Genomic DNA, 15015 nt, shown 5'->3' with positions numbered 1-15015 from the left:
GGAAAGAATAAAGAAAGGCTCAAAAGGTGTCAAGAATGTGGTTACTAATGACCCTGTCCATGGCACAGAGTGCTCCTAGGCCAAACTCTTCAGTTTTCTAAGCCCTCAGGCCCTTCGCATCACAGAAGAGCAGCTGACTTTTCTAGGACTTTGCACACTTAGTATCACAAAGACAGGCAGGGAAAGCCAGCCAAGAACAAGAGCTTTTAGCAGCCATGCTGGGTCCACTGCAGAGACCTGTCATCTGGCCCACTGTTTCCTGCCTTTCAGTAAAGTCGTTTTTAGGACATTCCAATCAGCTTTTTTGCACAGAAGCCAATCACCTTCATTCTCTCACATTTGATCTCTTGCCTCCAGGAAACCCCAGTGGGATAGAGAGAGCTGTTCCTCCTAAGGTTGTTGTTGATACCTGCTGCCTTTCTTTGCTTACTTTGTAGCCAAGTGCAGGCCTTATTGTGGTAACTAGTCAGGATGAGTGCATCTCTTGACACGCCACCCTGGGTGGGTTTTGTTATCCAGGAGCACAAACTGTGTTGTTGTCTCCCTTAACTAAAATGTGAACTCCCTGAGAAGAGGGTCTCTCTTCCTTTTCTTTTTGTATCCTTGGCACTTAGCTCCGTGCTTGGCACTTACTGCTTTACTCTCCATTCTATTTCCTTATTTCTCTTGATGAAATAATAAACCAGAAGAGGTTTCAGTGACTTTCAGATCTAAAGGACTTTGGCTAAAGCAACAAGGGGCCCTGACTTATTAAGGGCAGAACCAGGAGCCACTCCCATTATGTTTTTAGAGCTGGGTGCATGGTAGGCCCATGATTCCTATTCACTGATTGAATTATTCAAAGAGGACAGTTCCTGGAGGAGCCTGTGAAACTTTTTTTTTTTTTTTTTTTACCATTTTTAGCCCTGTAGGATGGCTCTCCAGCTGGCAGAGGGAATGAACAAAGGGAAGATGCCTTCAGCCATTCAGCTGCCACTAGTTGGTCTGGACATTGCCAAAGCTTTTTCATCCAGGCCTATTTCTCCCTAGTCTTCCTTTTGCCAGGGATGTAGGTTAGAACAAAGAACCACAGAATGTTGAAACTAGAATGGTCCTCTGAAGATCATCTGGTATAATTTCCTTTTCTTTGAAATAAGGAAACTGAGTTCCATAGAAGCCACATCACTTGCCAAAGGTATGCAAAATGACTTGAATGAGTAGGCTTTATTATCCTCCCTATATACATGTAAGGAGCTCTGGGAAACAAAATCACGGGATCATAAGTTTGGGACCGGAAAGGGCCTTAGAGATCATCTTGTCCAGCCCCTTCCTTTTAAAGATGAGAAAACTGAGGCAGGCAGAGGTGAAGTGACTTGTCCAGGGTCACACAGCTAATAAATGTCAGAAGCAGGATTTGAACCCAGTCCTTGTTGCCTCTAGACCCAGCACTCTGTCTGTCATGCTGAATTGCCTTTCCTGACAACTGTATTCTCAAAGGATCACAGATTCAAGAAAAAAATCTTTTGTTTTGTTGGAGACAAATGACAACTGCTCTGCAATCTTAGAGTTTCTTGGGGGCACTTAGAGTTTCTAAGGACTTTCTTGGAGTCTGTGCCAGAGGTGGGGCTTGAGCCCAGGTTCTCAAACTTGAAGGAATCTCTCTGTCTACTCTACCTGCTGCTAATGAGAATTGGAGTATTCTGGAATCTTGCCCAGAAGCTTAGAACCATACACTCTTAGTGTCTGGGAATCTTGGGGCTCCCTAGGTAAAGAAGAGAGCTGCTCGGTGGCACAGTGCACAGAGTACCAACCCTGGAGTAAGGAGGACCAAAATTCAAATCTGGCCTCAGACACTTAGTTACTGTGTGACCTCAGGCAAGTCACTGAACCCTGCTTGCCTCAGTTTCCTCATCTGTAAAGTGAGCTGGACAAGGAAATAGCAAATCACTGCAGTATCTCTGCCAAGAAAACTCCACAAAAGGCATCACAAAGAGTCAGACACGACTGAAAGTGACCGAACAACAACAGATAAAGAAACCCCTTTCCCCCTGTTGGACCAGCTGCTCCTCAGCGCTCAGTCATCATCTGTGTCTTCCAGGCCTTGAGCATCTTCCCTAGGCTGGCACAGTGTGAGGCACCGGCAGTGCTAGGTAAAGGCACTACCTGTGCAGCTGGGGACCGTCGAGTTGCGTTTCTGCTGAGACTTGCCCTGCTGTCCTGGGATGCCACAGCTCAGTGAGTAGCTGTTCTCTGAATCTGGGAGGTGGAGAAAGAGCAAAGACATTGTGGGTCTGGAAAAAGGGGATGTGTCCCCTCCCTCAAAGTCCCTTGGATTAGCCTGGTGCCTCCCATTTAAACTGGGAGTTATCTGAGAATGAAAGGATAATAATAATGACACCCAGTAATCTGGGGGACGACTGGCCAAAGAGGACTTAATCTGGGTGCACGTGCATCTGCGTGCGCTTATCTGCATGTGTGTTGGCATTTCTGTGATTTCACTGACCTAGGCATGGCCTGGAAAGAAAGCTCCCCTCCCCTCCGCTGTGCACATTCTAGTCTAGCAGAGCTGCTGCCCAGGGGAGGGGTTATGGGGGAAGACATTCAGTGCCTTGTCCAGGGCCCCATAGTCAGGATGGGTCGGAGGGGAGCCTGGAGCCCAGCTTTGCTGACTGACCACCACACCACACTGACCAATGGTGCAGTAAGGAGGATTCACGCTAGTAACAGAATGACTCACCTTTTGACAGCTCTTTAGAGTGACAGCTCTAATTTCTCTCGCACTTCAAACTCCATAAATCACTTCTCTAGCACCAGCCCTTTGGGGTTGGTCACACGAGTATTTTTATCTCCATTTTACAAGTGAGAAAATGGAGGCTCAGTGCGCTGCCCGGGGTCACACAGTCCATGGGCAGTGGAGCTGGGGTCATATTCAGGCCTCTCTGATCCCAGTCTGGTGCTCTTTCCACTGGGACTCCCAGCCTTTTTCATGACAATAAGAATGATCCTGTTTCTCTTCAAAGCCCTTTCATTGCCTGATCATTCAGATACCTTTGTGAAGTATTTTATTATATAATGGAAGGACAGCTAAATTTGTGGTCAGAAGAGACCTGGGCCAAATCAAAGCCACTTAGGGATTCTGTTACCCTAGGCAAGTTACTATTGATGTCTCTATTGATGTCTACTCACCTGCAAAAGGAGGGACAACACTATTTGTGTACCTCTAGTCCCCCCTCCACTTGTGATGATCAAATTAGATAATATATAAGAAATGCTTTAGAACTCCTAGAAGTACCCTATCAACTGAGCCTCAGTCTACTCACCTGCAAAAGGAGGGACAACACTATTTGTGTACCTCTAGTCCCCCCTCCACTGTTGTGATGATCAAATTAGATAATATATAAGAAATGCTTTAGAACTCCTAGAAGTGCCCTATCAATGTAAGCTATCAACCCCATTTCACAGAGGGGGCAGCTGAGGCCCAGGGAGATAAAATAGCTCACAAAAGATACCTAGGTGATTAGGGCCTGGCTGAGACTCAAACTTTGGCTTCCACTTTTCACTCTCCTGTCTAATCCAATCTAACTAGCATTTATTAAACACCTACTACTCATTGACAATGCAAAAAAAAAAAAAATTCTTCTGGGAGCTTACATTCCCCTGGGGGATATAACACGCACACCGTCTAGTATAAACATGATAATGTGAGGACAGTGAAAGCAGTAATAACTCTGGGGATCAGAAAGGGTGAAGGAGGCCAGTGATTCTACCTCTTGTTTCTTATGTTTGACTAGAAAAGTGAGAAAGCCTCTGGTTCAAGCCAAAGGAGAGGAATCCATCTCTCTCCTCCCTTTGGGATGGGCATTGTCACTGCTGGAGTTACCTGGAATAAAGTGCGTGTTGGATGGGCAGGCCAGGAAGCAGGTCTCCAGGCCCCCAGTCCTGCTGCAGGCCAGCTGGATTCGGGGGGCTGCTTTGGCACCAGGAAGGCATTTCACTGTCTCTGAGGAGGAAGACATAAGTGGTCACTCTCGGGGTTGAGGGCATTCTCACACAAGGATCAGGAATGTGAAAGGGGCTGGGGGTGGAGAAGGGATTTCTCAGAGCCAGGATACCATATCAAGTCACTTCACTTCAACAAGGATGTTTTGACTGCCAACTCAATGCAGGGTCCTTAAGGAGACAGGCCACAACTTCCAGCTATAGTTAGAAGGCACTATAGCAATACCCCTGTCCAACCTTCTCAGAACATGATCTTTGGATGCATTGGGAGGGGCATAGAGTGAAGGGGGCAGAGGCCTCCTGGTCAGATCGCTTCTGGGGTGTTGTGTTTTGTTCAGTACGTCACTTCTGTAGAAGGACATTAACACTGCCACTTATCTAGAATGGGAGTCCCAGGATCAGCCGATCAACAAGCATTGAAGCCTAGTGATGGAGACCAGGGAAAGGACTGGAAACATGGTATACAGGGATTGCCTGAAGGAACTGGGGATGAATGACCTGGAGAAGAGATGTAGGAGAACCCTGGGTGCAGCTTTTCACTATTTCTAAAGGGGCTGTCATGGGGGGAAGGCATTGGATATGTTTGTTGTCTGGCCTGGCAGAGCCAGAAGCAAAGGTTGGCAGCTTTGGAGGTAGATTTCACTAAGTGTGACCATGAGAACTATTCCAGGAGGGCTGAACTGTTGCTGGAGGTGGTGGTCTCTTCAAGTGGAGTCTCTGTGACCCCATTGTCAGCGTTATTATGGAGAAGAGTCTTGCTTAAGATTACATTGGACTAGATGGCCTTGGAGGCTACTTACAACCCTGAGATCAGAAAAACATTTAAGAGCTGAGATTCTGTGAGAAAACAGAGGGTCCAAGAGAGGAAATAGCTTGTTGAAGATCTTACTGCAAATTATGGCAGGCCTGGGACCCATGTGAAGGGTCTTTTTTCCTACTTCCCGTAGGGCTGCTCTCTTCTGGGAGGAAGGGTCTTTTCCACCAGGCCACTTAACCTTTGAAATCCAGAGTTGGACAGTGGGGAAGGTCCTGGCTCTGGGGTCACAGGATCTCGGCTTGAGTATACACTCTGCCACTTACTCCCAGCATAATCCTGGACCAGTCATTTTCCCTTCTTGGACTTTTTAAAATGTAAAATTAGAATGTTGGGTTAAGTGACTCTTGTGAGGTGTCTTTAAGCTCTGAATCTATAATCTGTAACCCTGCACAGGTGAAACCCTGTAACCACCAGCTCTGGTGGCATTGTTTTCACTCCTTCTACCATGTTGATAATGTGATAATTCTCATCCCCTTCTGTTAGTGCTGAGGCCCCACCACTGGTGATGGGGAAGCAGTTGGGACTTACTCACCAACACAATCCTTCTTGTTCCAATGTAGCTTCCTCCCAGCAGGACAGGCACACTCATAGCTGCCCATTGTGTTGAGGCATCCATAGTCACAGCTTCCATTGTTGATGCTGCACTCATCGACATCTGGAAGTACAGAGGGACAGGTCAGTGCTGGTGAGGTCAGAGGAAAGGCGGCCTTTCTTACTGAGATGTAAACCTCAACAGATAAAGTGGAAAGAACATTTTCTGGGAAGGTCCACCACTGGGAAAAGAGAAGACAAACACTCAGAAATGGACTCATATGGACAGACAGCCAATTGGAGGCATGGGGTGGAGTAAAAGGGGTGAACTGGACTTGGGGACAGGAGACCGGGAGTCAAGATCTCAAGGCTTTGCCTTTACTTGTGTGTGTCCCTGGTAGCAAGTCCTTGGATGGAGTGTAAGATCCTAGAGTGCAGGACCCTTTTCTTTGTGTGCTCAAAGTCTAGCCTGGCACATAGTAGGTGCTTAGTTAAGTACTTGTTGAATGCTTAATTGTTGCTCACTAGCTCTGGAACCTTGAATATACACTCTGCCACTTACTCCCAGCATAATCCTGGACCAGTCATTTTCCCTTCTTGGACTTTTTAAAATGTAAAATTAGGTTGGGTTAAATGACTCTTGTGAGGTGTCTTTAAGCTCTAAATCTATGATCTCATGATCCTGTAACCCTGCACAGGTGAAACCCTGTAACCACCAACTCTGGTGGCATTGTTTCCACTCCTTCTACCATGTTGATAATGTGATAATTCTTATCCCCTTCTGTTAGTGCTGAGGCACTCACCCCCTCTCTGTCCCTTAGTTTTTTATCTGTGAAAAGAGGAAGATATCACTAGGACTAGCTATGTCCCAAGGCTGTGGGCATTGTGACAACCAGTGGAGATCATGTGTACAAAGTGTCTTACAAATCCCACTGTGCAGCACCATGTCAGCAGTTAGCCTTCTTCAGAGAGATGTGGTCAGACACATGGAGACATGCTTATAGGTCTCACCTCTCAGATTACCCTCCAGCTTTACAGGTTTATTTCATCTGACACCCTTTCATAGAATCTACATTCCAGTAGAACTGGCCAATGAGCTTTCCCTCCAACTTGATGGTCCTTCTCGTGTGTCTCTGCCTCTGTCAGGCTATCCCTCACCCCTCACATTCTAGATTCTTAGAATACTTTCCCTCCCTCAAGGCCCATCTCTGGCTAAAATAAAGCCTTTCCAGAACCCTTCGTTAGTTAGTGTCTCTCAAATTACATTGGATTGAATTGACCCAAGTGCACATCGTTCCTGCACTCCCACCCCAATGGACTGGAAGGTTTTTGAAAGCCAGTATTATATCATTTTGGTCTTTGTATACTTAGGGCTGAGTGCAGTACCTTGTATACAACAGGCATTTAGTATTTCTTGAAGAATGGAACAGACCCAGCCATAAATACTTCTAGGCACACAAAGTCACTCTGATAACAGACACACAGACAAATGTAGCAGCATAACAGTCTGACTGTCACACCTACAGCCAGACATACAATCACACCCATAGTCAGAGAGGTACACAGTATAATCAGACGCAACATAACACATACTCACAAAATGGCAAGTAGATCACAGAATTTTAGAGCTAGGAGAGACCTTAGAAAAGATAGAGTTCAGGCCCCCACGAGGAAATAGGCCCTGAGAGAAGTGACTTGACCAACTTGGCACCGTGAGGTCAAGTCAAGGACTCCAGCTCCATCTATTATGTACAACTGCCTGAGCCTTCAAAGCTTAGGGATGTCTCCCCCTCCCCAACCTCAGGGCTTTGCCCCAGGGAGACGATTTGGGAGTGCCTGAGGTGCACCTTCATCAAGTACAGACTTCTTGACTTTTTTTAGTGCTCACCTTCATTCTCCAAATCCCTTCCTGCTTCCCCATTCTGGCTTCAACCAGCACAACTGCATGGTAGGCAGACTCCCTGCCCCGTCCGCCTATCCCCTCCCCAACCCCAGTTGATTTACCCAAAGATGCCAGAATTCTTAGGTACAGTTCTGGTACGCTTCTTCCCAATGCCTAGCTTCTCGTAATAAATCATGTTCTATTATAATGATAAACTGATTCAAGCCCAATTATGTCTTTATACTTTTAAATTACACTTCAGGGTGGGCAACCTATGGCCTTGAGGCCACATGTGGCTCTCCAAGTCCTCAAGTATGGCCCTTTGACTGAATCCAAACTTCACAGAACACATGTGACCTTGAGGCTGCAGGTTCCCTATCCCTGGCTGTAGTCTGTGGTGTAATTTTTCCTCTCTTTTTTGTGCTTATAACTACTCCTTTCAAGCTTTAAGAGAGATGCCCCTGGTTAGAGTAAAATTAGTTTGGGTGAACAAGCTCATTTTCACTCTTCCTATGTTGGAGCCATCATGAAAGGTGGAATGAATAATGGGATCTTGGAGACTGACTACAAGTCTCAGCTCTGAACTAAGATCTTAGTCTCTTAAAGCTCTCCTTCTTGGGCCTCAGTTTCCCCATCTATAACACTAAGACGGTGGCACTTAGATGATCTCTAAATTCTTTTCCGATACTTGTGAGTGAGTGTTGCAGGGGAAAGAACATTGGATTGAAAGTCACAGAATCACAGGATCCCATAGTTGAAAACAACTTTCTTGTTTCACTCATATCTGAATAGAATTCCACTCCATGACTTACTGACCAGTAGCCAGCCAGCTTCTGTTTGAAGACCTCTGGTGATGGAGAACTGACAGGCCATTTCACTTTGGGACAGCTCTCATCAGTGCATCAGGATCCCATCTGGCCTGCTGCATCTCTGCTCTGTACCCTTACTGCTCTGTCATCCCTCCAAAGACAACAGGTGGTTCAGATAACAGGTGACATCTAACCTCCACCCTGAGTAGGTCTTCTCTTCTCTAGTCTGAACAGCCCCAGTTCTTCCTTCATCTGGACTCATGTGTCTTGCTCTCTAATCTCACTCACCACCCTGGTCATCCCCATCCAGACAGCTTTTCTATGCCTTTCCTAAAATATGGTACCTAGAATTAGACACAATCTTCCACATGTCTTCTGACAGGGCAAAGCCAGTCAGTCAAGAAACATTTATGAAGCACCTACTATATGCCAGGGGTATTCACAGTTGGTAGAATTGTCACCTTTCTGGTGCTAGGCACACTTGGGGGATGGTGCTTTGGGGAGGGTTGAGGGTTTCTGGGTAGACCATATGTGCATATGAGCATCAGATCTTCTTTTGGTAACTGCTGGTTGGAATCCCTTTGCCTGCTTCCCCTTCCTCTTGCCATTGCCTCCTCCATTTACCCCTCTCACGCCTCTTCCCCTCTCCCCTGTGTCACACTGAGGGCCGAACTTCTCTGACTGTTCTCTAGAGACAGCTTTGATCTATGTTCTTATCCACTTGGGGCTGTATTTTTTTTCCTTATTTCCTTTTTTGCTTATTATCTGGTCACAGAGTGCAGCTCTAGCCAAAGTCCGTAGGAAGAGGCTCGCCAGCTCATGGGTTTGCCTCTTTCCTAGACACCCAGTTAGATGGAGGAAGTAGGAGAGGATCCGTTCTTGGAGGCTAAAGGGAGCCTGGGTTCGGCCACTGGTCAGCTTTTCATTTCAGTGCCCAAGAGCCCTCGCTTAGACAGGATAGCAGAGACATAGAAACAGATAATGATAGGGCTGACAGGGCTCAGGAAGAAGAGACTCCTGAGGCTTTCCTCAGTTTGCCCTGACCCAAGGGAGCCGCAGATACAGGGAGACCCCTGGGGTTTCCCATTCCTGGAACATCCCTCCCAGAGGGATGAGTGTGAGGGTGGGGCAGCAGTGAAAGCTGGATGGTGTGATGACCGAGAGGTAAAGGTATGGGGTAATTGAGATCAGTTTAGGTGGATTCCACCTAAACAAACAAACAAAGGAGCCTGCTCCAGGGCTGGCTTTAGGTAGTAGAAAGAGTTCTAGACCTTTAGGCACTATGTGATTGTGAGAAGGTTGTTTAACCCTTGTGGGGCTCAAACTTCCTCATCCATAAAGTGGGGATTAAGATGTTTGCTCAACTTACTTTAGGAGATTGTTAGGAGGAAGACATTTTGTAAATCTTAAAGTGCTATTTAAATGAGAGATACTATTATTGTTGTTACTGTAATTAGAGCTGGCCTCTCTGCCCACCTCCCTTTCACTTACCTTCGGGTCTATGTTCTCTACAAGGGGTACTTTCATTACTCTTGCAACCATCTCAGAAAAGTGATCCCTGGCACAGGCACCATACTAAGGCCTCTGTTACGACTTAATGGATTTGTATATTAACAGGAAATAGATTTCTAAATCCCCAATAGAAGCTCTAATGGTGGATTTTCAGATCTTGTTGGCCAGTGAGGGAGTTGGTTTGGGTCTAGGAACCTTCCCTGAGCCTTTCAAATCCAGTTTCCATCTACTTTGGGGTCTTCCCTGCCCCTCTTGCCTGCTTCCCTTGATTCCTTGACTGACATTACTATGCAGGAAACATTGAAATAAAACTGTGAATTGTTAGAATGGAAAGGGGCCCTTAGAACACAGAACACGGAACAGGAGAGCCAGAAAGGGTTTTAGAACCAACAGTATTGGAGCTGGAAGGACACTTAGGGACTGTTTGGTCTAATCTCTTCATCTGACTTCTCATTGTTAAAATTTGTTCTCTGATTATTCAATTGCAGTTTGATTTTTTTATCCCTTGAGGCTGGTGCTTTTGCCCAGGTGGCTAGCCCGCTTCCAAAAGGCTCAGACACCCCTTCTCCAGGACCCCCCAACCCCCCCCACCCCCCATTGCTAAAGAAGAAATGACTCCAAACCTCCACAGTGGGTCAGGCCGTACAGAGTGTAGCCCCGATGGCACAGGCACTCAAAGCTGCCCGGCGAGTTAATGCAGGTGTGGTCGCAGGTTCTCTCGAAGGAACACTCGTCTATGTCTGGGGCAGTGGGGGAGAGGAGAAAGGACTGGTCAGGACATTAGAATTATCATTAGAGTTGGGCAGACATGCAGACCCCCTGCCTGAAGAAGTGCCCCAGGATGAGGCACGCTGGGGCAGCCCTGAACCTTGCTGGACAGCTCCCTTAGGCATCTTTGTCCTTCTGTGGGCGAAGTGCTTCCTTCTAGCATTTCTTCATTCGTCTAATCCTCCTCCGTAACACAACTCATCATCAGATCTCTGAGGAGGATGGGACTTGAATTCAACTGGTGTACCTGAGCAGCAGGCCCCTCATGGTGAATAAGCCACCAACCAACAGCCATTTATTAAACATCTACTGTATGAAAGTCATTGTGCCAAGTTCTGAGGATTCCAATGCAAAGGTTAAAAATTCTGCCCTCATGCAGCTCATGTTCGAATTGGTGAGAAATCACGTGGCTATATGAGCACACACAGAATATGTACAAGACAAATACAGAATAACTTGGGGGACACTTGGAGCTGGGGAGAGCAGGAAAAACTTCGTGGTAGGGCTGGAGCTGAGTTTTTAACGAAGTGAGGACTTTCAAGAGGCAGAAATAAGGAGGAAGAGCCTTCAGGCATGAGGAGCGGTCTGTGCAAAGGCCTGAGGACAGGAAATGGCAGGTTGTATTGGAGGCCAATAGGGCAAGACTCCAATTTGTGGTGGGGGAAATGTGTAAGAAGATGGAAAGTGTAGGAAGGGTATGGCTGTGGACAGTTTTAAATGTCATGTGGAAGAGCTTATATTTGATTCCGGAGGTAATGGGGAGCCGCTGGGGTTTATTGGGTGGGGGACGAATGGCCAGACTTGCACTTTATGGAAATCCCTTTGGCAGCAGTAAGGACAGTCAAGTGGAGAAGTGAAAGTGACCAGCCAGCAAGATACCATCTAAACCCTGCTTGAAGGATTCCAGCGACAGAGAGATTAGTACCTTCATTAACAATCCACTCCATTGCTGAGCATCTCTTATTGGGGAAATCAGCTGAAATCAGACTTCTTCACATCCCACCCTCCACACTTACCTATACCTAATAGACACCTAAAGGGGGTTGAATTAACCAGAATTGTGCCAGATGTTCAGGAATTCAGCCAGTAGGTGTCAGTGCAGACTGTACAATCAGGCTACTTGTCCAAATTTGGATTTGGGATTGTCCAGATTTTAGACTATTTATGATATACACAATCATATATTTGGAACGGCAGAAGCCTTCATATACTTACAGAACTGGAAAGTTGGAAGGGGGCCATCTATTTTAATTCATGCACTAACGGAACCCCACTTGAATACACCTGAGAAATGGATTGGCCCCAGCTCACCTCATTCTACCCCCACACCACCCCCAACTTTTGTCATTTGCCAATTTGAGTATGCCATCTTTATCTTTATCTAAGTCATTCATAAAAATGTCATACAGCAGCCTGGGGCTAATCCTCGGTCCCTACCCTGGAGACTCTTGCTGCATAGACATCAGATCATTACCAGCTGATTTCTGATTCTGGTCATCCTACCAGCTCTGACTCTATCTGAGTGTGTTGCCACCTGGGGCCACTAATCTGTATAGAAGGATCCCTGTGGTAGGTGCTACTCTGGGCTTAGTGGTAGAATGTCATATTACCTAGATTTTGTCATATTTTTATTTATTTTGTTAAGTATTTCTCGGTTTGATTAAATTCCCAGTTTGTGAAGTATTTCCCAGTTTAATCTGGGTTGGGTTATCCTCTGGAACGTTGCAGGTTGTGGGTGTTTGATCCATCTGATCTGTATCTCCCCATCTTCTCCACGAGAATAGAATAACATATTTTATTAAAAGTTTTGCTCATATCTAAGCAAATTATATCTCTGGCTATGTATATTATATAAATATGCCTCTATCATCTATCTAGTCTTCTCTCTGTCTATTCGTCTATCTATCTCTTAATCTATAGAGAAAATTGGAAATGCTCAAGGGGCAGTGCCTTGCCCAGAGTTGCCAGGTGGCGAGTGGAACACTTTCCTTGTAGGATACCAAATGTCATTAGTTTTAAAGGCCCTCGTGCAGTAAGTGCCAGCTTACTGTGGGGATTTCTGAGTTCTGAGCCATGATCTCTGGGTCTCTGTTTCCCCAACTGTAAAAAGAAAGGGTCGAACTAGATGGTGTTTCCGAGCCCTTTCGCCTCTAAATGCCTTTGATTCTATGAAAATCTGAAGATGATTGTGGGAGCAATGTCTAGGGATTGATTTGAGAAAAAAGCCGTCCTCGTGAGCTCATCTGCGTCTGCTGCCACTAGGGGGTGCTCGTAAACCATCAGTGCCAGTTTCACCTGTCCCGAGGTAGCTAAATTCTTAGTACTCAAGGCTGGAAGGCATCTTGAGCTGACTGAGGCTAACAACCCCTTTATGTTAAAGAGGAGGAGAATGAGATGTCAGAAAATAGCAGCAGGGCAGGAGCCTGGGCTTCCACCGGAGAACAACTATAGGGAGAGGAGGTCAATCCAGTGAGTGGCCAAGCAGAACCTTTCTTGTGGGTAGGCCTGTGAGTTAGGCACTCGCCAGTGCCCACCATGAAGGAGCTTTGAGACTTCTGGGAGCTGTGGGCAGGGGAAGAGATAGTACACAGAAAAGTAGGGGAGGGCTCTAGACTAGTGGCTCTAGGGCAGTCTGAAGAGGAGAGATCACTTTCAGCTGGGAGGATCAGACAAGACTTTATGGAGAAGGTGATACTCAGGCACTTACATTCAGTTCAATTCAGTAATGCTTATTAAGTGCTTATACTTCACAGAGCTTTGTAGCAGTCACTGAGTGAACTGCAGAATTTAGGTAAGATCCTGTTCTTGCCTTCAAGGAAGTTATAGGCTGGGAAGAAGGTTGGAAAATCTTAAAAAGCAAAAAGACTCAAGGAAGGAAGAATCCAGGAAGAATTCAAGGAGGAACATCAGAAGTGGACCTTGAAGGAAGAGAAAGATTTGAATGGGTGGAGGAGATAAAGAGCAAAGGGAAGGAGCGGGGAGGAGGGCTGTAGTCATGTGTATAACTAGGAGACGGCAGAATGGATTCAGGAAATAGCCAAGAGTCTAGTTTTGCTAGAACATAAGAGCAGGTGATGGGATAACAGAAAATGAGACAGGAAAGGTAGGAGGGATCGACATTAGAATGCCAAGAAGGATGGGGAACAGCTAATAGCCCCCAGTCTTTAACAGGCTAACATCTTGGAACTGTTGGCTGATGGCCCTTTCTAACCCCAGAGCCAGAATCTCCTGCTACTCTTGGAGATGGTGAAAACATTTCTTTCCATTAATTCATTAGAGATTACAGTTGGGTTTTTCCAAAGGCAAATAAAGGTAAACCAAAAGCATCAGGATAATGTAAAACATGAAGCTGATGGATTTCTAGAGCTTGAGAGTCTTCCCAGAATCCTAGAATGTCTTTAGAAGCCAACCTTCAGAGTCATCTAGTGCAAGCTATACTTGAAGAAGAATGTGCTCTGTAACAAACCTGACAAATATGCCCCTCCTTAATTGGGTTATACTTTAGGAAGGACATGGGTAAAGTGGATGGCCACCAGGGAAGGCTAGCCAGGATGGGCCAGGCCTCAAGCAGGGCTCCAGCTTGAGGAAATAATTGGAGGAATTGGAAATGTTAAGCCTGGAGGTCTGCAAGCAGGGATGTGGGAGGAGAAATTCAAACTTAGGTACAACTTGGACTAGATTCCCTGCCCCTGCCCCCCAATCCAGTCCTTTTGCCTCTAAGGCACCATGATTTTGTATACTTGGTGTTTTCTTCCTCTTAGCATTTTTGTAAGGACCAAATGGTATGAAAAGAAATTTGTAAAATGTCTGAGTTGTTGTTCCTGGGACAGCAAGAGTGAATGAGGGTCTCATGGCAAACTTCAGACCTTCAGCTAGCAAGTAAAGTCCCTGAACTGTGAATCACTTAATTACCACAGAGCTGAATGACAAGGACTTCTAAGGATAATCTTATGCTTACTGCCATAAAGAAACTGGATCAGGAACGATGCCAAGAGCAGACATACTGCTGCACTTCAAGGTTTGCCAAAAGCTTTTTACATCCTGTCTGTCCTGGTCCTTGCCCCAAACACCCTGTGAAGTGAGTGCTACAACACCCAACATTTCCCATCACTGCTCTCACCATCAGCTTCTTAAATGTAAAATGGGGAGAATACCTGTGTCATATTCACAGAATTGAATCCTGGAAGGGATCTTTGACATTGCCTTGTCCAGCTCTCTCACTTTGGAGGTGAGAAACTGAGTCTCAGTGAAAGTCAGAGACTGATCCCAGGTCACAGAAACAGGAAGCAATAGAAATGCTGTAAAACCAAAGCCCCTTCCCAACCAGGCTGCCATCCACAACTATGGGGTTCCCACCCCTCCTCCAAGGTGCCAGTTGTGAGGAGTGGTATAACTAAACTGCTAATACTGTGGTCTGTGTCTTGGACCAGGACTCAAGAAGCCTGAGTCTGATTCTACTGCTCACTCAGTTTGTGACTTTGGTCAAGTCCTTTCCTTTTGTCTTGGTCTCAGTTTTGTCCTCTGAAATAAGGGGTTAGATTAGGTAATTTCTAAGGTTCCAGCTTGGTCTAAATCTTATGGCCTCTGAGGTCTCTTCTCTCTGATTCATTACCAAGCAGAGCCCTGCCCCAACAGCGGAGCTTGACTTAATTTCCCTCTTTACTACTGTCTGACACAGGGGAGTATGTGAGTCACGAGTACAGCTAAAAGAAGGAAGG

General features: G+C 46.1%; 1 protein-coding gene across 5 annotated transcripts in view; it reads right to left on the bottom strand.

Moving 5' to 3' along the window:
• The window catches only part of SCUBE1 (signal peptide, CUB domain and EGF like domain containing 1), a 256758-nt gene that overhangs the window by 29168 nt on the left and 212575 nt on the right, over positions 1–15015 (bottom strand). For all 5 annotated transcript variants that reach the window (XM_072596364.1, XM_072596365.1, XM_072596366.1 and 2 more), the window contains 4 exons: positions 10153–10269; positions 5328–5450; positions 3860–3979; positions 2143–2235 (listed from right to left, as the gene is read on the bottom strand). In XM_072596364.1, the coding sequence (XP_072452465.1) occupies positions 2143–2235; positions 3860–3979; positions 5328–5450; positions 10153–10269 (453 nt within the window). The remainder of the gene's footprint in view (positions 1–2142; positions 2236–3859; positions 3980–5327; positions 5451–10152; positions 10270–15015) is intronic.

The sequence above is a fragment of the Notamacropus eugenii genome, chromosome 3, assembly GCF_028372415.1.
Source record: "Notamacropus eugenii isolate mMacEug1 chromosome 3, mMacEug1.pri_v2, whole genome shotgun sequence".
NCBI lineage: Eukaryota > Metazoa > Chordata > Mammalia > Diprotodontia > Macropodidae > Notamacropus > Notamacropus eugenii.
Note: the sequence above shows the minus strand (reverse complement) of the source record. Positions and strands in the feature narration are given on the sequence as shown.